Source organism: Pteropus medius, unplaced genomic scaffold (genome assembly GCF_902729225.1).
Source record: "Pteropus medius unplaced genomic scaffold, Ma_sr-lr_union100, whole genome shotgun sequence".
Classification (NCBI taxonomy): domain Eukaryota; kingdom Metazoa; phylum Chordata; class Mammalia; order Chiroptera; family Pteropodidae; genus Pteropus; species Pteropus medius.
Window position 1 is genome coordinate 11,010,716 of NW_024349799.1, and position 22,127 is coordinate 11,032,842.

General features: G+C 46.8%; 1 protein-coding gene and 1 pseudogene across 3 annotated transcripts in view; both read right to left on the bottom strand.

The window, feature by feature from the left end:
- Positions 1-22,127, bottom strand: part of RHBDL3 (rhomboid like 3) — a 56,197-nt gene that overhangs the window by 4,847 nt on the left and 29,223 nt on the right. For 2 of the 3 annotated variants that reach the window (XM_039886013.1, XM_039886011.1), the window contains 2 exons: positions 8,191-8,291; positions 1,501-1,561 (listed from right to left, as the gene is read on the bottom strand). In XM_039886013.1, the coding sequence (XP_039741947.1) occupies positions 1,501-1,561; positions 8,191-8,291 (162 nt within the window). Of the gene's footprint in view, positions 1-1,500; positions 1,562-8,190; positions 8,292-13,428; positions 13,542-16,473; positions 16,623-19,549; positions 19,775-22,127 lie in introns of those variants that run through there. The other variant, XM_039886010.1, reaches the window with a different exon arrangement.
- Positions 14,056-14,171, bottom strand: LOC120621327 (uncharacterized; annotated as a pseudogene).

Consider the following 22,127-nt stretch of genomic DNA (forward strand, 5'->3'; position numbering starts at 1 on the left):
ACAGCATTTCAGTTTTTACGATGCTTAGAGTTGGATTTTTTAAACAGCAAGACTCATGCTTCTATGCCCTTCCTTGTAAAGACAAACTCAGAGTCTGAGCAGATAGGGAAGCTATAATCACCCCAGCACTCTACTTGACTGCCCCCGACTGCCATGGCTCAGAGTCTGTGAGCTTTAGGGCTGGAAGTTCCTCTCTAGAAGGAGAGATCCTGCAACCCCATCCAGGAAACTAAGACCAGAGAGTCCTGAAAGCCATGTGGTACGAGGCAAGGGATGTTGAAGTGGATTAAAGTGGAGCTCTGCCACGGCCCCCGCAACCCATGCTTGTTCTGGCTCAGTCTTCCTCTTCCCCATGTCATAGGCAGCTGACCCCGGCAGAGACAGTCAAGGTGCTCCTGCCTAGCCTGGCTAAAGTGTGGGACATTAGAAATGGCATAGGCTGGCTATGAATCCTGGCTCTATCACCTCTAGCTGGGTGACCCTGGGAAAGGAACTTTAACTCTCTGAATCTTGAGCGCCTACCTGTAAATTAAGCCTTCACAGCTGCGTTCTGAGGAATGAATGAGAGACTGTGTGCTTCTTCTCTCTTCCTACTTCCTTCATGTCTGTGCAGATGATGGTCTCTTTCTATCTCAGAATGAGCCTCTTGGCTTCTGGTCTCATCCGCTCACTCTCGACTCCTCCACTGCTCTCCTAAAACTCAAATCTATCATTAACTCTCTTGTTTAAAGCCCTCTGGTGGCCTTTCAGTGCATTCAGGGTGCAGTCCAATCTTTCTCTTAGTGTTAGCATGTCAAGGCTTTCATGATCGTCATGACTCCTATTATCTCTTATCACAATCACACAGTCCCAAACTTCATAGGTCGGCTTTGCTAAGTGACTTGCCAGCTGGGACCCTTTACCTATCCACATGTTTGTTAATGCTGAACCTTCACCTGAAATGCCCTCTTGCACCTTATCTACATGGTGAACACTTGCCTGTCTTAAACACTCAACGTGACCTCTGCAGGTAGAACTGACTTCTGAATAGGGCCCCTATGACACTCTGTTGTAGGGGGTTTGTGGATTAGTTATGTTTTGTAAACCTGCTAAAACTACAAGTATCAATGTGTGTGTGTGTGCACACGTACGTGGTGTGTGCACACACGCAGGTTGCTGGGGAAGGGGCCTCTAGCTTCCATCAGATCTCAAAGGATCAACTCCATGACCCAAAAGGTTATTAAGAAGTTATTTTTCTTGATCTGGGTGCTATTCATTGAGCTGGACACTTACCCTGTGGGTACTTTTCTGTTTGCATATTATATGTCAATAAAAAGTCAAAAAAAAAAGTTAAGAAGTAGCAGAGTGAGTCAGACTTCTTTCATAACATCCCCACTTTGTTGCGCATTATTGATACGGCTCCCTTTTCTTCTTGACCACAAATCCCTGAAGGGCAGGGACTACGCCATCCTCACATCCCCCAGGCCCAGTGCAGGGCTCCCTTCCCCCGTCAGTACTTACTACAGATCAAGGCCACAGCCATCCTCAGTAGCTTGAATTGGCACTTCATGCCTGACCAGTTCTAGGAAAAAAGGAGAGAGCTCCATTAGTTCTAGATTAGGCCACTCCTCTGCAGGTATACCTCACTTAAGAAAATCTGACATTTGAAAAAATAATCTTTATTAAGTCCTGAAGGAGGGGATTGTGGCTAAGTCTCAGATCACACCAGCATGGCTTTGAGACTTTAGGCGATGGTTAAGTTCATTACTGTCAAAAAGCTCCTGAGCTGCACTAACAGAGGAAGAGAACCTAGATCGAAGGAGATGAGAGTCCTCTCTCCTCTACATGCCCAGACAACACCTGAGAGTTACCGTAATTGCTGGGTCCCACGGTTGCAAAGGGATGCAGGACAACAAACCAAGCAAAGTGAAAGCAGAATCATCTGGATGATAAAAGAACTCAAAATCCTGCAGGTGAGGAACGAATGAAGAGAAGATTCAGGGGTCAAGTTCACTGTTGTCAAATAGGAGGTGAGTCAACACAAGGAAAGGGCACATTCAGTGTAACCTGCAAGCAGAAGACTCGATGGATGAAAACTCAGAGACAGATTTTTTTTTTAGCTCAAATTAAGTTTCCATTTCTATTAAGCAGAGCTGCCTAAAATGGAAAGATCCATCTTGAGGGATGGTGAGTTTCCCAGCACTGAGGGGTTCAAACAGGGCTTTGCATCACTTGGAGGGGATGCACTAGAATTGGGCATTGGAAGGGGGGTGGGCCACATGGCCTTCAAACAAATTTCTTTCCTTGAGAATCTCTGAACACTCTGAACCTCCAAAGCAGATGAACAAAGTACAATTATTCACCTTACAAAAGGATTTTTCACTTTACAAAAGACCTCACCACAGGGCTCCTTTGAGGGGCACTCCTGCAGTGCATTCAAAGCTCTACTCCATTTACACCGCTGCATACATGTGCAGTGTACGGGCACACATAGAAATTAGCCTGGAATCTTCCGGGAACACATCAGTCCTAGGGAAGGAAGCAAACTGGGTATAGCCAGGGGCTCCTGTTCCCTTCCACCCACCTGCTCTGCCACTGCCGCCTGGCCCAGGCCCAGCTGGGGGGCATGTCTCACACTCCTTTGACATTGGGGGACACATGTGTTAAACTTTACAGAGGCCCTGAACACTGGCACATACAATAACGTCTGTAGAAGCTTCAGTGGAGCAATAGGATGCAGGGAAGCTGCCAAAAAGAGGGAGAAATTCTGCGGCATTGGGCTTCTTGCCCATGGCCTCCCTTTCCCCCATTATTTCTCACTGACCGGCAAGCCCTTCTTCACAAAAGGCGAGGTAGACACCACACGGCCCCTCTTTAGATGGAGACGTCTAATCTTTGCTCACTGACATGTTCTGGGCTAAGAAGCAGATGGCAGGACAGCGTTGTCACCTGCTGGTGTCTGCCCACAGAGGAGCTTTGCCAGGAGACAGGGAACAAAATGGGAGTTTGTGCCCTCCACCCGATCTGACAACCCGTTCTGAGCTGGCTCAGTTAGCCAGTGGCGGGCGGCTCCTCAACTCCTTTCCAGGCTGAAACCCAAAGGTGGGTAGGTCCTTGGGAGCCACCTGATGGACCATCTCCTTCCAAAGGGGACACCCTCTGCCAAGCTGCTGACAAAACGGCCCTTCAGCCCCTGCAACATGGAGCTTACTACCTCCTGAGGCAGGCCTGTGAAGAGGCTCTCTAATTATAGAAAAGTTCTTCCTGCCACTGTACAGCCAGGTTTTGCCTTCCTGTGATGCCCATGCAGGTGTCTTAATTCTTACTTAAAAGTGATACCCACGTTCATAGCAGTATTATTCAAAACAGCCCAAAAGTGGAAGCCACCCAAGTGCCTCCTGACAAATAAATGGATAAACAAAATGTGGTATAGCCATACAATGAAATATTATTCAGCCTTAAAAAGGAAGGAAATTCTGACACATGCTACATGAATGAACCTTAAGATAATGTAATAAGCCAGTCACAAAAGGACAAATACTGTATGATTCTACTTATGAGGTACCTAGAGTAGTCAAATTCGTAGAAACAGAAAGTAGAATGGTGGTTGCTAGGGACTAGGGAAAGGGAGAAATGGGGAGTTAGTGTTTTATAGGTATAGAATTTCAGTTTTGTAAGATGAAAAGGGTTATGTGGGTGGATGGTGGTGATGGTTGCACAATGACGTGACTATACTTAGGACTACTGAATTGTACACTTAACATGGTTAAGGTTAAATCATGATATGTTTATTTACCACAATTAAAAACAAAAGTGATTCAGAACACTTCTAACATCCCTTTCCTTGTAAAAATCCTCTGAATATCTTACCTGAGCATGGTGTCTCATTCACTGAGTTCTGAGTGATAATATCAGGCAAAGTAAGTCTAGAATGCATTGGCTGCTCTCTCCGTCAGCTGAGGCCCAAGCTGCCTCTCATCCCATTTGCGATCTGTCTTAGAAAGTACCATCCATAATTTTGGTCTGGCAAGACCATTGTGGCTTAGAACTCATTTTTTCTCCAGTGTCCTCATTTGTAAATTTGAAACAACAATAGTGCCTATCTCAATTAATAACCTCACCGGGTAGTTGTGAAGGTAAAATTAATACATATAAAGCACGAAGAACACTGACCAGCACATTGTATAAATGGTAAACATTGTATAAATGTCTGACATTAGTGTCTAGATCTGAGGCAAAGACAGTGAGTTTGCCTTGCTCAGCTGCTTTAAAACTTTTGAAAGACAATGACTTTGGACATATCTGGGAGCTCCAACGGTTTTGCCGCAGTGCTCCCAGGCCAATTTCATTTATAATACCTGCCTGGCCCCTAAAGGCATAGGAGCTTGCCAAGCGGATCCGGTCACACCCTCTGTCCTGCATTTTCAGGAAGAAGAAACTGAGGGTGCAGGAGGGCTAGTTCTAGGTCACAGTGACTTATTGGCGAGATTGATAATTCCCAGGCTAGGGCTCTGCCTGCCCACACTTCTGGGACAGGGTCCTGTTCTGTCCGTCTGTGCTGTCTGTCCTTGCTGGATGCCCCAGCTGCGCCCTGCCCCCAAACTGAACCACTACCAATAAATTGCCAGTGTCCCAAACGGTTGAAAGGTTAAATTAGAAAGTCACCTTTCCCACCAGCTGCCTCATATTCCCAATCCATTATTCCCTCCAACAAAATGAGTGCAGTTAAACAACAGGAAAGAAGACAAAAGTCTCGCACACAGCCAGCACTGCTGCTGCTGTAAATGTTGAAAAGCCTGCAGGGCCCTTAATTTCATTCTTTCCCAGAGCCTCTTAGGGTGAGATAGTGACTCACCTAGGGCAAACAAGGCAGTAGCCAGTCCCCTAGGAATCTTGCTCACCCAACCAGTTAAGAGCTCAGAGGCTGAAACCCAGGCAGGGAGCTTCTGTTCCAACACAGCTTTACATATCTCAGGTAGAAACAGTTCCTTGTCAAATGACTTCAAGAAAACCCAACACGGAAAATAGGAAAGCATAACACAGATAAATCAAGGAGTAATTATTTGTCCTACAAAAGGATTTTTACTTAATAAAGCGAATCTTATAACATAGGAATTTTTTGTGTCTTTTAGACGATATTCTTTCCTTTGACAATATGGTTCCATTTGCAAAAATTCAGATCTCAAACATTTTAGGAAAACACCTATCATATGGAGCAAAATCTGAGTAAATGTCTTGTATATTTAAAAATGAAAATCTAGCCCAGCGAATGACAATGAATAAATTATTTAGTTATGTATATCTTCATTTTTCCAGTGTTTATAAGATAAGAAGTCTTGGTTTTAGGTCTTTTATGCCATCTAGATCTTTTGTTGAAATAGTTTCTGAATTTAATCCTGTGATGTAAACTGAAAACTTTTTGAAACGCGAAGTGTTTTTATGAAAAATAAGACATACTTTAAAGCAGAATTGCTCATTTAAACAGACAGACTGAGAACAGAAGTGTTAAACATTTTTCTATTATGTATCTAGAGTAAAAAGGACACATTTTCTGGTTATTCTCTGTGGAGATATAAGGCAGAATTTATAAAGATAAAAAATTACACGTATACAAATATATATAAATATATACACACAGAAACACATATATAGTATCTCTCAGCTATATGGTGATTCGCCATAGAGAAAACATTTTCATATCCATTTTTCTTTCATGTCTTTCTTACAACTACCTTGTATTACAGATGAGAGAACTAAGGCTCTGAGAAGTTAGGGAGCTCGCAGCTATAAAAATGGTGATGCCAGTACTCAAATCCAGAGCTCCTGACTGCCAGGTCTACACTTTTTCTCCTTTTTGTTCTGACAAGGTGTTTTATTGTGTACACAGATACTGACCAATCATATTTTGGAATTAAAATCGATAGTATATCTATTCAGTTGAACTCTATGAAATTGCCAGTGTTTAAATGCTCCTGACTCACAGAACCGGCAATTTCATATGGCTTGACCCAATGCATCTCTGAACTGCTGGGCATGGAATTAATTTGGATAAACGTGGCCTCCTAATAAAAAGAAATCAACCTTTTTTTTAATGAGAAAAGTAAGTATTTTTTTTCCTTGTCAAATAGGCACTATACAACTTTCGAGGGAAAAGCTACCATATGCCATGCTCTGGGGACTGCAAAGCTCCCAGTGGGCCAGGGAAAGCCGAATCCTTCTGGAAGGGCCATGGGCTCTCGGGTGGGACTGCTCATCACCACTGCCACAGGCATGGGCTACGTGCCAGAAAAAAGCGTAAGCTGGAACAAAAGTGCTTTCGCACCTCCCTCCTCAACCCCGTGCCCCAGCCCATGGTTCTTGGGGTGGTCTGCCCTCACCATGGGAACTCCTGGGGCATCAGGGCTGTGCCCCACACGGTGGGAAAGGGGGTGGAAACAGGCATCTTTATGAACTTCTGTTTGTTTCCTCTTTCCCATGTTCTCTTGGTGGTGCTTGTTCACCTCCTTACACACAGACACATCTTAGGGGGGAAAGAAGGGGGGTCATTAAGCAGGAATTGGGGCAGGGGGAGGGGGGAGTGGAGCAGTAGAAATTCAGAGGAAAAGCTGTGTCTGGGGAAAGCAGTGGCACTGATACAGAATGACCCATTTAAGAGGGCCATGTGAGGCAGCCCTGTGCTCCCAGGTTCTCAGCAGACCGTGTGCGTGTGTGTGTGTGCGCGTGCACACGCGCGTACACACACACGCACACACACTCAGACTCGCATATGCACACAGGCTGGCCCAAACCTGCTGTCGTTCTCTAAGTGCTCATTTGAAGTTGCCAAAATTCAGGCAAGTAGCAAGTGTAGTCAGTGCCTGACGGTCTCTCTGGCCCTCTCTTCCTTTTTTCTCTCTCTTCCTCTCTCTTTCAATATATGAAGGGGCTCCGGTGAAAAGAAAAGGAATGGTGTTAAGGAGCAGGGCAGGTGAGAGTGGCAATAACAAAGATGAAATGGGAGAATTGAGTTACTCCAAAAACTGTTTGTAACTGAGTATTCACACATCTGCCACGAGGTGCAGACGGTGATGGACCCCAGAGAGAAGCTCTGCCTTTTCCCGACATTGTTCATTCATTGAGTCCTTCCTTTATCAACCAAAACTTAGTGGGCACCATCTAACGTGTCCAGCCCTATGCCAGGCACTTGGGAAACAGATGAGTAAGACCTAGGCCCTGCCTGGAGGCTCCTGGCCAGCAGGGGCATTAGCCGGAGTTAGACAAGCACTGCTGGTGACTCCTCCTTTGGCCTCCAAACTTCGGACTATCTGTAAAACAAAAAAGTAGTTTTCCCCTCACCACCTTCGACACTAGCAGATTAATTCTAATTTCTTTCCTTAAAGATCCTGTCTATTCGCAGTCCACCACGGTCTCTTCTGCAAGGATCAGAGAATTAAGTTAATACTTATAATGAATGATTAGTTTCACTTTATCTCATTTATCGCATATCATCCTATTTCACAGATGTAGAAACAGGCACAAAGTAGTTAAGTCACTTGCCCAAGGTCACTCTTCAGGAAGTGAGCTGCTGGGATTCAAATCTAGGCTAACTGGCTCCACAGGCCACGCTCCTAACCCTTATACTATCTGGCCTTTCAGGAAAAGGCAAAGAAGAGCGTGAGAAAAGAAACAGTGGTGTCCTACCACTGTGACAAGCTGATATAAGGGAACAACATTTAAATGCTTTTCAGGCAATGTGGGTTCAAGTCTCAATTTTGCCACACACTTGACTGAGCCTTTGGACAAATCACTTAACCTCTCAGAGCCTTTTTTCCGATTCGACAATTTCAATGCCATAATCTTTAAGGTCCCTTTATTTTTAACAATCTATGACAAAGAATTACAATTATGATGTGTGCTAGTGGTCAAGAATTTTAGCACTTTTTAAAGTTGCCAAGTGGGAAAGAGGTAGAATAGGGAGATGGGCTAATTCGTAGGCAAAGCCATGACTGGATAAAATAGGAATCATATATGGAGGGGCTCCATTTGCAGTGGGCCCACAGAGGGTGAGCAGTGTCTGTGAACTCTGCTAGAAGCCAGGTCTGCCTGGTGCCTGCTGGGCCTGGGCTGGAGCGTGGATGAGGATCCAAAACCTAGTTCCAGTCGATTAACACGTAGGCCCAGTGATGGCAGAGGGGAGGCCAAGAATGGCATGCTGGGACAGGAGGCACTCACCATCACGATGTTAGCCAGATGGGCAGAGACAAGTGCATACACCCCTCCAGAGGAGCCCACAACCGGCGCGGTCATGTCAGCCACAGACACTGCCAAGGATCCTGGGAACAGACAGAGAGAGGATTCAATAATTCTGGAAGCGGGTCCTCATCCCAGCCTCAGGCCCTCAGATGCTGCAGCCTCAGGGGTAAGACCCCAGAGCAGAAGTCTCTTCCTCCCTTGATCCCATGTCTCCTTGGAGCCTCCTAGAGGATTAATTTACGGCTGGAAGAACCATTTAATTCAAACTTCTCCTTTTACAGATGGAGAACAAATATTCAGTGGGGGAAAGGGAGCATCTGCTTCTCAATCCAACCTCTGCCTCACGATGTGCCATCTCAGGGCTCTGGAGCACTAACAAACTTTGTTGCAGAAACAGCTACCATTTATAGGGCACCGTGTGTCAGACACTGGCCAAGCATTTTACATACATTCTCCCTTTTAACCCTCAAGACAAACCCTTTGAGAAAGGTACTAGTAGCCTCATTGCAGAGATAAAGAGACTGAGCCCAGAGTCAGCTGGTAGGAAATGCTGGAACCCAGATTGGAGTTCAAGTCTGCTTGACACAAAACTTGTGCTCTTGGCCGCAACAGCAGCCATTACCCAAACTGGTAAAGAAGTCAACCTCCGCTCTCTACTTTCGCTCTCTCTGCTCAACAGCATCTAGAAACCTGCTTAAATCGCCTCCAACCTTCCTCCAGCCGAGTGAAATCACAAAAGGCCAACAGGATCTCATGAGCAAATGGGGCTACTTTGGAGGAAAAATGTCCTTGAAAAGTCCCCAGGAAGAGAGAGAGTGATGTCATACCCTCTGGGGGAAAGAAGGGTACAGACTCCTGGTCTGGGGGACAATAAACTTTTGTAGTGGGAGGAAAGCTGGGCAGAGAGGAGATGGGAAATGTATTGTTCTGGTCTCATTTAAGTGTGATCAATGCTTTGGCTTCCAGGGAAGGACATAGGAGACTAAAAATAACTGGGAGGTAGAGCCCAGGGCTCAGAGGATGAGAGGTGGCTGGCCTGGGTGAGTGTGCAGAAATCACCACTGGAAAATGCCTGCAGGCTCATGAGCCAATTAGCTGCTGCCTGGCTGCAAAGATGAGGGACAAGCAGAAGGCCAAATTCTGCAGGTTCTTTAGGGATGGAGGGTCTGCTACTTAGGAGGTGGCTGAATCCAGTCCAGGAACCAGAACACCTGACACCCTGGGTATGGAGAGCCCCTGTAATATCATTTGCTTTCTCACTGCATACCTGTCACACCTCTCTCAAGGCTCCTCAGCTCACTGAGATCCTTCAAGGAAGAGATCCCCACAACAGATTCTTTGGTCTCAGGGGGGATGTAATTTCCCAGGAAAGAGCAAACTATCAACTGAGAACTCCCAAGTCCTTCTGCCCTCCCAGGGCAACTATAAATCTCTCTTCTCCCCTTTCATGCCTTCCCTCTGGCTTAAATTAGGTATTGATCTATTGTCAGATAACTCTTTCTTTCTTTCCTTTCTTTTCCTTTTCTTTCTTTCTTTCTTTCTTTTCTTAGTCACGGGGTCAACCATATATAACAAGGGAAAAAAAAATCCCAGGGTGGCAAACAGTCAGCAGTGGGATCTGCATGACAAAGGATTCCCACGCTCTTCTGGTGAGCTGGCTGAGAAGGCTGCATTGCACAGCAGCGAGGGCTGGCTGCCCAAACTGCTTGCTCCTCATTAATTACCTTTGGGACAGAGGAAGCCCCAGCTCCCTGGGCTGGCCTCTTTCCTCAGCACAAGTTCCTACAAACCAGCCCAGATTCTGCTCCCTTGGCCTCCCCATTATGGTCTACCATGGGCAGAGGCATCAGGGGTGTCTCCAGAGTCCAGCCGCCACACACTGACCTTTCCCTCACCCGACGCATGGATCTGGGTTAGAGTACTGACCCCAGGATGAGGGGTCAGCCTGGGATTGTGGCAGAAGTATGGAATGAGGGTATGGCCGGCTAGTTGTGTAACCTCGAGCTTCAGTTTTCACATCTGTGAAATGAGGAGGTCTAAGGCTTTCCAACTTTTGAGCAGTGAAATCCTTTTTTCAAAGGACATCTTACCCAGACCCTACCCCACAGAACAGCATACAGAGAGCCTGAGAGCCGCTCTGGCTGAATGGGGTAGGGGCCTGGGAAGCATAGTTTGCCACCCACTGGAGAGGACTTCAAGGTTCCCTTCCAGATCAGAAATTTAATATTCCGAGTCTTGGCCTCAGATCTGGGTCTGCTCTCCCCTTTGTGGCATAAAGACTTTACTCAAGTGACTGAAGATGAGCCTTGCACTAGAAGAACTAGGAAAGATCAAATACAAACAAGGCATGTATGCATATCAACACAGTAATAAAGGCCAGCCCAAGGCAGAAAGCCTGGACCGGGCAGGATCCCTAAAAAGCTGTATGAACGTAGTAGATGACAGTTCAATAAGGCCAATACTGATTCTGTGGAGGTCATAGTAGCAGAGAATGACGAGAGAATGGCACAGTAGCAGGCCAAAGGGATAGTTCTAGTCAAGGCTATGAATTCTCCCTCTAAAATTCAGGGTCCACGCTAGCATGTGGATAAATTAGTGACTTTCCTGTAATGTACAGCTATGATAATTTTACCCTGGACAATTTAAGCAAGTGTTCTCCAACATCTCTCTTGGCCCTTAAAAAAATACAAATAAAAATCAGCAGGACCTCTCTCTCCCTTTAAGCAATGTAACTTTATTTATGTATTCTTTCATTTATTCTACAAATAGTTGTAGCTTAACATGTGCCAAACTCTGAGTTAGGCTCTGGGGATGCACATGTGCCTTATGATCTATATAATCTATAATAAAGGCTTGGTGGGCCATTTAAGATACTGGTTTTTAAAGTATTTAAATGGTTAGCCATACAATTGTTAGCCAGAAGTAAAATTCATATTGGCCTCAAGCACTGGTTAAAAGCACAGGGCAGAGGAATGGCTTCTACTCCAGGCCTAGTGTTTCTTAGCTGAGCAAACTGAACAAGTTGTTTCACTGCTCTGAATGGTCTGTAAAGCGAGAGTGATAGTACCCACTTCATAAGATGGTTGTAATGAATATAGCAGATAGCACATGTGAACCCTTACTGCATGCTCCGAGTACCCGACGTGCTGAGCAGAGGTTAGCTATCATTGTTACAAAATGTGATGGCCTTGGATTTGGAATATTTTCATTGGGCAGGAATTAAAGAGCAGGACCCAATGTTAAGACCGCCCTTGGCTTCTGACAACAAATCATCTGCGCAAAGGAAGAGGCTTGCCTTTTAATTCTCTTAACATGGTAGTAATTTAGAGCACAGCCTTTGGGGTCAGACAGCCCAGGTTTGAGCCCAGCTCCACCACTTCCAACTGTGTCTTCTTGGGCAAGTCCTTTAGGCTCTCTAAGCCTCAGTTTCTGTATCTGTAACAGGCAGAGAGTAATAGTACTGCCTTATGGAGCTGCTGTGAGGATTAAACATGCCCTGCACAGGGCAGGCACTTGATAACTACTGGCTATCCAGTCAGGGTCTTGCTGTCTGTCAACAGGCCCCCTTTCTGAGCAGAGAGGGAGGAAGAGGTACAGGTGGATCAGTCAACCCAATCCTGGAGATAAATAACATGATATGTTGTGACCAGGGTGTCCTCAGGTCTGAATCAATGACTCAGACAAAATAGTGTACAACATTTGCTTTGCAATTCAGCCCCACACCCTTGTGTTTAGTTGGCAAGCCCGCCCTTCTGTCTGGGCACCATCCCACTCTGCACTAGTATCACTGGGAATGATACCTGCACTGTCTCCCCGCTGTGTGTCATCTGGTTTTGCTGAGGCCTGAGTCATTTTGAATCTTATTTCTGTCTTCTGGGTTATTGGCACTCCCATCTAATTGACTACTAACTGCAAGTGTTACGGGTGTATTTCCTGTTCCTTGCCATTAACCATCTGGGTCTCTATCTAGGTATGGAAAATGTGGCTATAAATCCCCAGATGTCAAGGCCTGGGGTGTGTGGGTGGCTGAGTGGGTCTGGCACACAGAGATGTTCATAGGACCTCTGTTCGAGGATGTGGAAGGTGCTAGATTCTGGGAGAAGCTGGCATGGGTGCTGTCCAAAGTGGCCAAGTTTTTAACCCCAGCACATAGAGGAGTGAAAGAGGCAGCTCCGAACCAATCGCCTAGGCTGAGCGTTCACAAACTAGCACAAACCAGCCTTGCAGACATGGGGTGGGACCCTTCCCCTTTCGATTCCTGAAGTCACTTCAGTTATTCCCAGGGTCCTTGCGTGCCTGTTGTTTACAAGGCTTACGCTGCCCCACTCTCCTAATGACAACTTTAATGCCACTCAGAAAGGATTAAGATCTTACTTAAACATACACACAAAGCTCCCTTGGGCACAGCTGTCAAGGTGAAGAGCTGAGGCGGCAAACCTTGTTTAAAAAAAAAAATCCAGCAACAAAGTTGGAAACATCACGAGGGAGATCCCTCTGTTCGGAAGCCTGGCTGGTGCAGGTCTTTCCTGCAAAAATCTGCTCTGCTCTCCCCACCTCACCCCAGACCTTCACCCCCCACTGGGGAGGGGAAAGAGAAGTCACATTGCTACTGTCCCCAAGGCTATGATCACCTGCCACGTGAGCCAAGTCAGCAGGGGGTCCTAGACTCCTCCAGTCGGCATGAGTGCTCACTACTTCCTAAACCAGACACTCTCCTATCAGCAATGGGTCAATCAAGGGGACAGTGGCTGGCCTGGCCAGAGAGGTACTTGGCTTAACTCATACCCTGGATGTCCCCACAGGAATCTCACTGTGCCCCTGCAGTTTACATAACACTGTTACTCTATTTGTCACCTCAGGTCTTACTAGTTCCCCCTTAAAGTTTAATGGGGCCAAGAGAAGTTAAGGCATTTTCTCAAGCTCACACAGCTACAACATGATGGTGGAAAGTCTAGAAGTCTGGTCAGTCTGCCTATTTCAAATCTTGTTGTGCACTCCTTCCCTTTGTCATTGCATGCCTCCCTCTCTGGGTGGCAGTTCCCTTTCTAGCCTCCCAGGAGAGATGGGGAGATTTGTCTGGAGGAAAACCCTAGTAGTCAGGAGCCTCGGTGATGAAGGTCCTGGGTCTCCTAGAAGCCTGAGACTTGCCCGACCCCATGGGGATTCCCAGACACCCTGGGGAGGTTTCCCCTATGAACTTGGGGCCCACCTGCCTACCTGCCACAACTCCGGCCACATAGACAAGCCCAATGCGGGTTGCTCCATGCACCATCTCCAAGGGCACCCCCACCAGGAGCTGCAGCACCACGTTGAGTCCCAGGTGTTCTATCCTGTACAGAGAGACCACAGTCTATTCATTCATTCATTCTTCAATGAACACTATATGTCAAGGTCCTGGGAATCCAGTAGTGAACAAGATCCTATACCTGCTTTTGAGGAGCTCATGGTTACAGGTAGGGGAGGCGGGCAGGAATTACAATGCAGACAGATCATCTTGGAAAGAGTGCTCCTTCCAAATCTTCCCTACCACTTGAGACAGGAACACATGTGCAGGGCCTGGGCAGTAACTGGCGGTGTCTGTACTTGCCATAGTAAGAGGGGCTAACCACGGTCAAGATCCAGTAGCTCCAGTGGTTGACACATGAAAAGCCAAGGCTCAGAGAGGCCACTGACTAGCTTAGAGTCACACAACTGGTTAGTGGCCAGGCTGGGATCACAGACCAGGTCTCTGATGTGCAGGACCAGATCCATTCACCAGGCCACGAGGGCTCTCTGGCTTGCTCTTGTTTCTGATATTTATTTTTATTTTATTTTATTTATTTTTTTATTATTTATTATTATTTATGCCTACAGTACCTGGTCTTCCTAGGTAATCTTCCATCCAAGTACTAACCAGGCCCGACCCTGGTTAGATTCTGAGATCAGATATCGGGCTTGTTCAGGGTGGCATGGCTGTAGACCATGGACCGTGGCTCCACTGGGGCATGAACCCAGGACCTTCTACATGTAAAACAGACATGCTAACCGCTACACTATGGAACCACATCCAAGAGATACTGATATTTAAAGAGAAAAATGTTTTCAAAACAAGTGCAGGCATTAGAAATGTCTCTTAGAACTTAATAATTCAAAGTTGTCACTTAAAATCTCATAGGGGAGGCTTCTCCCTCCTAGTGTGAGAAAGGACCCATTCTACTCTCAAACTCTCAGGGTTGGATTTTCTTACCCTGTGAATGCCTTCCTTTTTATGCTATCACATGCTTGTGACCAGACCTTGTTGCTAAATGGTGTCTAGCTGAGTGTATATGTTACTAGAAAAGATTGTAACATTACTATTATTACATGGATGTGTGCTTTCTAGTTTACAAAGCACCTTGCAGCAGCTAGACAGCTCCCTGGGGACCTGGCCTGGAGGCCAACTGCTCTGCCGTGTATGTGGGCACCTGCTTACCTAGAAGGGCTCCTGTGAGGTAGCTCATGTTTCGTATCGGGGTCTGTCCCAAATTCCCACCATGCCTGAAATCTTCTAGGCCCCCCTGACTATGTCAGCTAAAGGATTCTAGATCATAAATGTCTAAAAAATTCACTGAAAAGGAGCTGGGTGGTTGCATCAGACTCATAGTCAGAGAGACCTCAGAAGTTTTTTAGTCCTGTCTCCCTGGTTTACAGTCTAGAACCTGCCTAGAAAAGGTCAGGTGAGGGGAGCCCAGAGCCCCTGTTTCCCAAACCAAGCCTTTTCTTCTCTACCACAGTGACTTCTGAATTCACAGGCCCTGACCCTGAGTAACAGGTCACCTGCTGGGCTTTCCCTAGGTGCTGGCCAGCTGTCCTTATCTCCCGCCTGTAGCAGCACCAGCCCAAAACCCCTTCCTCAGAATCACAGGCCTGGAGAATCCTTCCAGGGCTCTCCCTGACAGGCATGGCTCCACTAGAAGCAGTGGCCAGAAAAAGACCCAAGGCCACCACTCTGGGCCTCGGCTGAGGGCACCTGTGCCCTGGCCACTCCTGGCTTTCAGCTCTTGGAGGCAGAAAATGGACAAGGAGACCTTAGAGACTTTGTCCAGTCTCCTCACTCTAAGGGATCGGAAAAGGCCAGAGGGCAGTCTTGCCAATTAGGTAGGTAGCCTGGGCAAAGAAGCCCCCTGCTTCCTGTTGTCTCCATCTCGTAGCTCATGAAAAGAAAGATGCATGACATGTCTCACTCACCCTGCTCCTTAGCCCTGCAAGATCAAAGTCTGGGACACAGCAGGCAAGGCAAACAGTCTGTGCCAACAGTTCCCTCTGGTTCAGAGTGGAGACATCCATCGGACACGATCAAAATGTCTCCTCACCCCAAAGCCCCCACCCAGCTGGTGCAGCCAATTAAGGATTGGTATTTGTGCTGTTTCAGAAGCTCAGGAGGAAGGGAGGCTCACAGTGGGGCTCCCTCCTGGCCACTGTGGGGCTTTCTGCCAAGAAACAAAACTGATAGAACCACGGGGCCATAGTGATCCTCTTCTCATTTCCAACTCCAGGGATAGTCATCCCCTGATGCTTTTCCAGACTAACAGTAGCTCCTTTGTTTCTCTCCCTAGAGAGGCTGCAGAAGACACCATAGTGGTCTGGTGTCCAGGGACTCTGCTTTCCAAACTCAGCACTTCCACTGCATAAAAATGATCTCTAACCAAGATAGTGCTCTTCAAGAGACTTGGGCCTGGGTGGGCACCTGGCCTTATTATTTTCACTGGGGTAAGAAACACCAGTGAAAACTAATTGCATTCCAGCCCTGAAAAAGGCCACATGGCTCTGTAAACAGAAACTGTAAGTATTGCCAGAATTCCCCAAGAAGACTCTCACCATATATGGAAAGCACCTTGGGCGGAAGGCAGTTTCAATAAATCTGTCCTTTATTTCACTTATGGAGACACGCACACACACAATTTACAAACAATGAACTTAGTAGGTGACCGCATTTTCCTCTTCGCTTTGGCCACTGGGAATCTTGGAGCAAGTTTCTAACCCGCCTCTAACAAGTACACAGACTCAAATGTTATATGTGTTTGTGCTGATCTCACTGCAGAATTTGAGCATTTTTCTCCCTTTCCCATACACTCTCAATAATTAACTCACATATTTTGGTATTAGTTGAGTTTCAAGAAACCACCTCACATCTTGTATCCAGGTAGATAAAATGAACTAAAAAATATATTTCAATCCAGGCCATCTGGGCCACTTATTTTTCCACAGGAACACATGATCGAGAGAAAGAAGACGGGTACTCACCCCGCATGCATGAAGATGTACGTCAAGTAACGCCAAGCTTGTGCTCGAAGCTGTGGGTGGTAAACCAGCGAGTTCTTCAGGTATTGTGGGTGGGTTACCTGGAGCACAAATTGATCCAGCGACACTCCATTGTAGAGGAAAAAGGCAACCTGGATGAAAGCACAGAACAGAAAGGGCCTAGCACTAAGGGCAAAGCTGCCCAGGAACCCCTCTTGCGCTAACATGTGGAACCCCTCCTAGAAGTTGCCATCTTTCCTTCTCAGAGAAGGAGGGACATCCCTACGGCCAGAGCCCAGCCATCTCTTACTCCACTGCTCTTCGATGATTTTGTGTTAGATGTTCACAAAAAAGTCACATGGTCTCTGCCCACACTTCCTTGGTGCTAAGCAGGAAGAGTTTGGAGGAGTTTAAACTTTCATTCCAGTAATAATTCGCATACCCATTTGCGGGATGAGCAATTCCACATAAGTTGATTTTCAAAAACCGTGGTAAAATATATATAACATAAAATTTACCATTTTAATCAGTTTTCAGTATACAGCTCAGTGGCATTAAGTACATTCGCATCATTGGGCAACTATCATCTACCCACAGAAGTCTTTTCATCTTGCAAAACTGAAACTTGGTAACCCCTAAATAGGAGCTTCCCATTCCCCTTTCCCCCAGTCCTTGGCAAACCACCATTCTCTGTGAGTCTGGCTACTCTGGGTACACAGTGTCTTATCCTTTTGTGACTAATTTATTTTACTTAGCATAAAGTCATCAAAGTTTATCCATATTATAGCATGCACCAGAATTTCCTTCTTTTTAAAGGATAAATAATATTCCACTGCATGTACAAACCACATATTGCTTATCCATCCAGTGGACTGCATATTTATCCACGGATGGACACCTGGGCGGCTTCCACATTTTAGTTACCATAAATAATGCTGTTATGAACATAGGTGTTCAAATATCTCTTTGAGTTCCTGCTTTTGATTCTTTTTGGGTATATATACACCCAGAGGTGGAATTGCTGGATCATATGGTAATTCCATGTTTAATTTTCCAAGGAACTTCTATAATGTTTCCTATAGTGGCTGTACTGTTTTATACTCCCGCCAATAGTGCACAAGTGTCCCAATTTCTCTGCATTCTCACCAACACTCCACATAAGTAGATTTTGCAGATGACTGAAACGTACTCATTTAAGCGCTAAAGGGATTTAACTGTTTTTTTTTTCCCTGGAACTTTCTATAATGCATCATTCGTGTCTCTGTGCTCTTAATCAGGGTATACGTATAATCTTTTAAGGATGCCTCAGGTACTGATCTAGGCTATAAGAGTGATGTCTTCTCCAACAATTGATGGGGTTTTCACTCTTACACTCAATGGCCCCGAATTCTTATGTTTCTTTAAGACTCAAGTTTGCTTTTAAATTTTGTTTTGTCCTCTCCCGGAAAGCCAGGTTGTCAGCAGGTTGTAAACAGGTACTGTAACCAGGTTCCTACTCTTTATCACTGGCTAGGACTGGGTCCCTTCTAATAACTTTCCACCATGTCCCTTCTATTTTCTCTCTGTTATGGAATCAGAAAACCAAGCTACTAGAACTGTATGTAAAACAAAAGCTTTAAGCATTAGTGCAAGGACTTTGAAACAGTTATTTCAGTTGAAGTTTCTGGAAATTTGAAACAAAGCTGGACATAAAATCTGGTTCCTCTGGATGACCTTGGACAAATTATTTGAGTTCTCCAATTCTCGATTTCCTCATCTGAAAATGGGGATATGAATGCCTGCACTTCCAGGGCAGTCGTAGTTTTGAAAGAGATAAAACACACGAAGGCCTGCCAGGTCCCTGGCATGCCCTTCGTACACACAGCTGTAATTAGTGTCGGGTTAAAACCTCCTGGGCTGAGCCTGGAATGGCTCAGGCCCCCCAGCTGCTGGACTCCCCTGGGCTCTCTGGGGTGCCATTCTGTCCACCTAACAGGATGCAGGTGGCCTGGCAACATTACAACTTCCAAGGCAGCTCATTATTATTGGTCTTCAAATCGAAGTTAATAAATAGACCAACACAGTAAGCATTTGGAGAACGAGTCCAAGAATATCTCAGAAAAATCGCAACTTCAATGTACACTTGGATGAAGCCATAACAACAAACAGAGGAGCTCTAGCCTGCAGACCAGCTATTCTGATTTAGAAAAAAAGAAGAAGAATGCCATGAAGCTTAATGATCCTGCCGTTTGATTAGGAACTTTACAAGAACATATGCAGGGGTGCTAATTAGCCCTGTGGCTCTGGAAGAGAAATGGTAGAGATTATAAAACACCAAAGGGAAGCTGAGCATCCTTTCAGGAGCTGAAGTTGGGCGGCCCACAGGTTCTTGGGCTTAACAGCCAAAGGAACTGAGTTCCTTACACATGGATCCTGATTCAGAAAGGGGTACCTTTGGATTCTGTTGCATAAACAGGAGACTATTAGAATAACACTGGTCTGAATGATTCCCTAAGGGGAGAATGTTCTTTCAAAATATGTCAAGCCCACCTTTACCTGCTCATAAACACTCCCTCCCATAAGCATTTGTGCAATGCTTTTGTGTTCCGAAAGCACCACCAGCCATTCTCTTGCTCAAGAATAGGCCTATGGGAGAAGGACAGGACAGGATCTTCCTGCTTCGCAGGTGGAAGATGGAGTCCCGGGGGAAAGAATGACTTGTCCATGTTACTCACTTGGGGAGGAACTAAGATAAATTGATTTTAGTGAGTTAGCCTGGCTAAATCCCCCAAATGAACGAACTCATTACACTGTTTTTGTTGCTGCTGTTTTGGTGGGGGTGGTCATATGGGGATTTTGCTGCAGTGAATATTGCCTGAAGTAACAATGTTTGGAGTATCTTTGTGGTCCAGGGGTGATAACAGCACTGTATGTATGCCCTGTATTGGGGCCTGAATTGCAATGACAACTGCTGTTTGCTCTTCAGCTATTGCCTTTTGGTGGTGGTGACGACGCTGCCCTCCCCGTCATGATCTCAGATATCCTCTTGGCCCACCCTCCCCTCCGGGCTGAACCGCCCCTTCCCCACGCTTGTCCTTGCCTCCAGTAGTGTGACTGTGATCATGAACCAGGGCGGGGGGCAGCAGGTGTAACTGTCGTAGTACCACTTGCGGTCAATCTCCCGGGGCAGGGTCTCATAGGCCACGTGGCGGATCAGCCGCTGTGAGAAGTTCAGCCCTTTCTCCTCCAGCAGGGCCTTGCTGCAGAGCCTGCGGTTCCCCTGCAGGATGGCCTGGCGGAAGCTGTTGGACCGCTTGTTGCTCATCTGCACAAGAAACAGAGTGGGGGACAGGGTCAGAACCGGGGTCTCAGGGGAGCCCCAACCCATTTCCCAGCCAGCACAATACTTAACCCAACCAGGCCTAATCCCATCTGTCTCTCTCTTCTGTAATAGTTCACAAGAAGCAATGTTCACTTGTGTGTCTTATGTGTCAAGGGTTGTTATAAGCACTTCACATGTTGGTTCATTTGCTACAACTAGTCTCCCTGTTACATAAGGACTATGAATAGCCTCATTCTACTAAATGAGGAAACCAAACCACAGAGTGTTTTAAGAACCCATCAAGTTCAGATTCTGTAAGGTTCCTGAGCCTGTATTCATATTCGATATACCTTCCTTCCATCCATCTATCCATCACCCATCCACCACAATTTCCTGAAATTTCCTGAGCAACTATTAAGTGTCAGGCGCATTGCCAGACATAGGGGATACAGTGGTGCTCAAGACAGATAAGTAACCAGCAATCATGGTTCAGAGTGAAGGCTGCTGCAGCAGCACACGAGAGGGAGCCCAACCTCGTTCCGAGATGGTCAGGGAGGGCTTTCTCAGAGGTGAGATCTGAGTGAGAACTGAAGGATGAACAGGAGTTAGCATCATTATAAATGCTAGCTTGGGAAGAGGTGGGCGGCCCTCAGTGAGTTTGTAAAGAGATCCCCAGAACCAGACCAGAACCCAAAGCTGTGCCTGTGGATGGTTACCACACCCGAGTGCCTTCAAGAGACCTTAACACTCGGTGAGCCCAGGGACTGGTCACAGAGCCCCGTGTAAGGACTGAGCCTACCCTCCACAGCCTGAGGCCCTGACACATCTTCAGGAGAGCCCTGGCTGCCTCGTCCAGCACACAGGCTGGCTCCCAGAGATGAGAAGAAGCCTTGCTGACTTCTGGTCTCCCACAGCTTCCATTGCTTCCTACCTAGCCTCGACGACCACATTCTAGACCATTATGGGAGATGTCCTAGAGACATAGCTCTCCCAACCCCAGAGTCCACAGTGTGTCTCGAGTGGCGGTTCCATAGTAGCTTGCATGGGGATTATCAAAGTATTCCTGGGACTGTGGGCTCAAAAGTGGACATCAGGCTAAACCTGAAGGCCGGAGTCCAGAGAGGGCTGGCCAGGCGAACCAGGCCTGACCAAGGCACAGAGGTTTAAAGCCCTGTCAGGGGGCAAGTACCTGGGGAGGATCCGATTCAGAGCAGGTCAGTGGAGCCTCTCTCTGCAGTGCCCTTTCCCCCTCCCGGGTTCTGTGGTCTCTCACCTTCAAAATCTGGCTTCCAGCCCCAGGAGGCCCTCCTAGATGAACCCCTTCCAAAGATTCCCAATTCTCATCCCCTCCATAACTACAAAGCTTGGATCTGGCTCTTAGTGGCTTGGAAGTTCTGTAAATACAGGCAAAGCTTGGGGCTCCATGTACACTCTGAGCCCAAGACAGGATCATATCAGGAAGTTATTTGGTAGCCACTCTTACCATCCTCTCTCTCAATCCCCAAGTGTGAGCATGTACATAGGCATGCACTGCACACTTACTCACAGACACACCCATGGCCACACCCTGAAGACCCAAGACAGGGATGGGCTCAGCAAGAGTACCGGAGAAGCAGGGTGAACACACACACACTCACTGTTCACCTGCACCCTTGCTGTGCCTAGAACTGTGCTGGGCACAGTAGTAACCACAGTCTTGGGCCTCACAGAGCTTACAAGGAGAGACAGATGTGTGAACAGCAGCAAAAGAGAATGCCCTCTTAGTTATTTGATGCACAGTGCTATCCCCACATTATAAAGATGGGGACCAGAGCTTTGAGAGGGCAAATAGTTTTCTCAAGGACTCACAGTCCACTCCAGCTGAGGACTTGAATAGAGAAATCCCAACAGCAACAAGTAACCTGCTGTTGTGAGTTCACACAGAGGACTCCATGGACCTTTTGCTGGAGAAAAGCATCTCCTGAGCCCAACCATGCCCTCACCCTGCCCTGAGACTAAGCAGGACATGCAGCAAACACGCTGGCGCTGGTGCTGTGGATGGGCCTATGCAGGCTCATATCCGTGGTCTTTGGTGGCACCACTGGGCTCCAAGTTACAGGGCTCACCTCCATCACCCACCCCATCAATCTCTACTGTCCCCCTATTCCCGCGGTTCCCCAGCTTAGCTCAGCTCTGTCCCTTGTCCTCTCAGAGGTTTGCTTCCTGGGTCCACTCTGAACAGCAGTAGAAACCTCCACCCCTAAAGCCCTGCAGCTGCTCCCTGTACTCATGCTAACCTCTGGGCAAAGGCAGGCCCTCAGCCAAGAGGCAATTAACAATTCCAAAGTCTGGGCATCCACATCAGAGCTCAACTGGC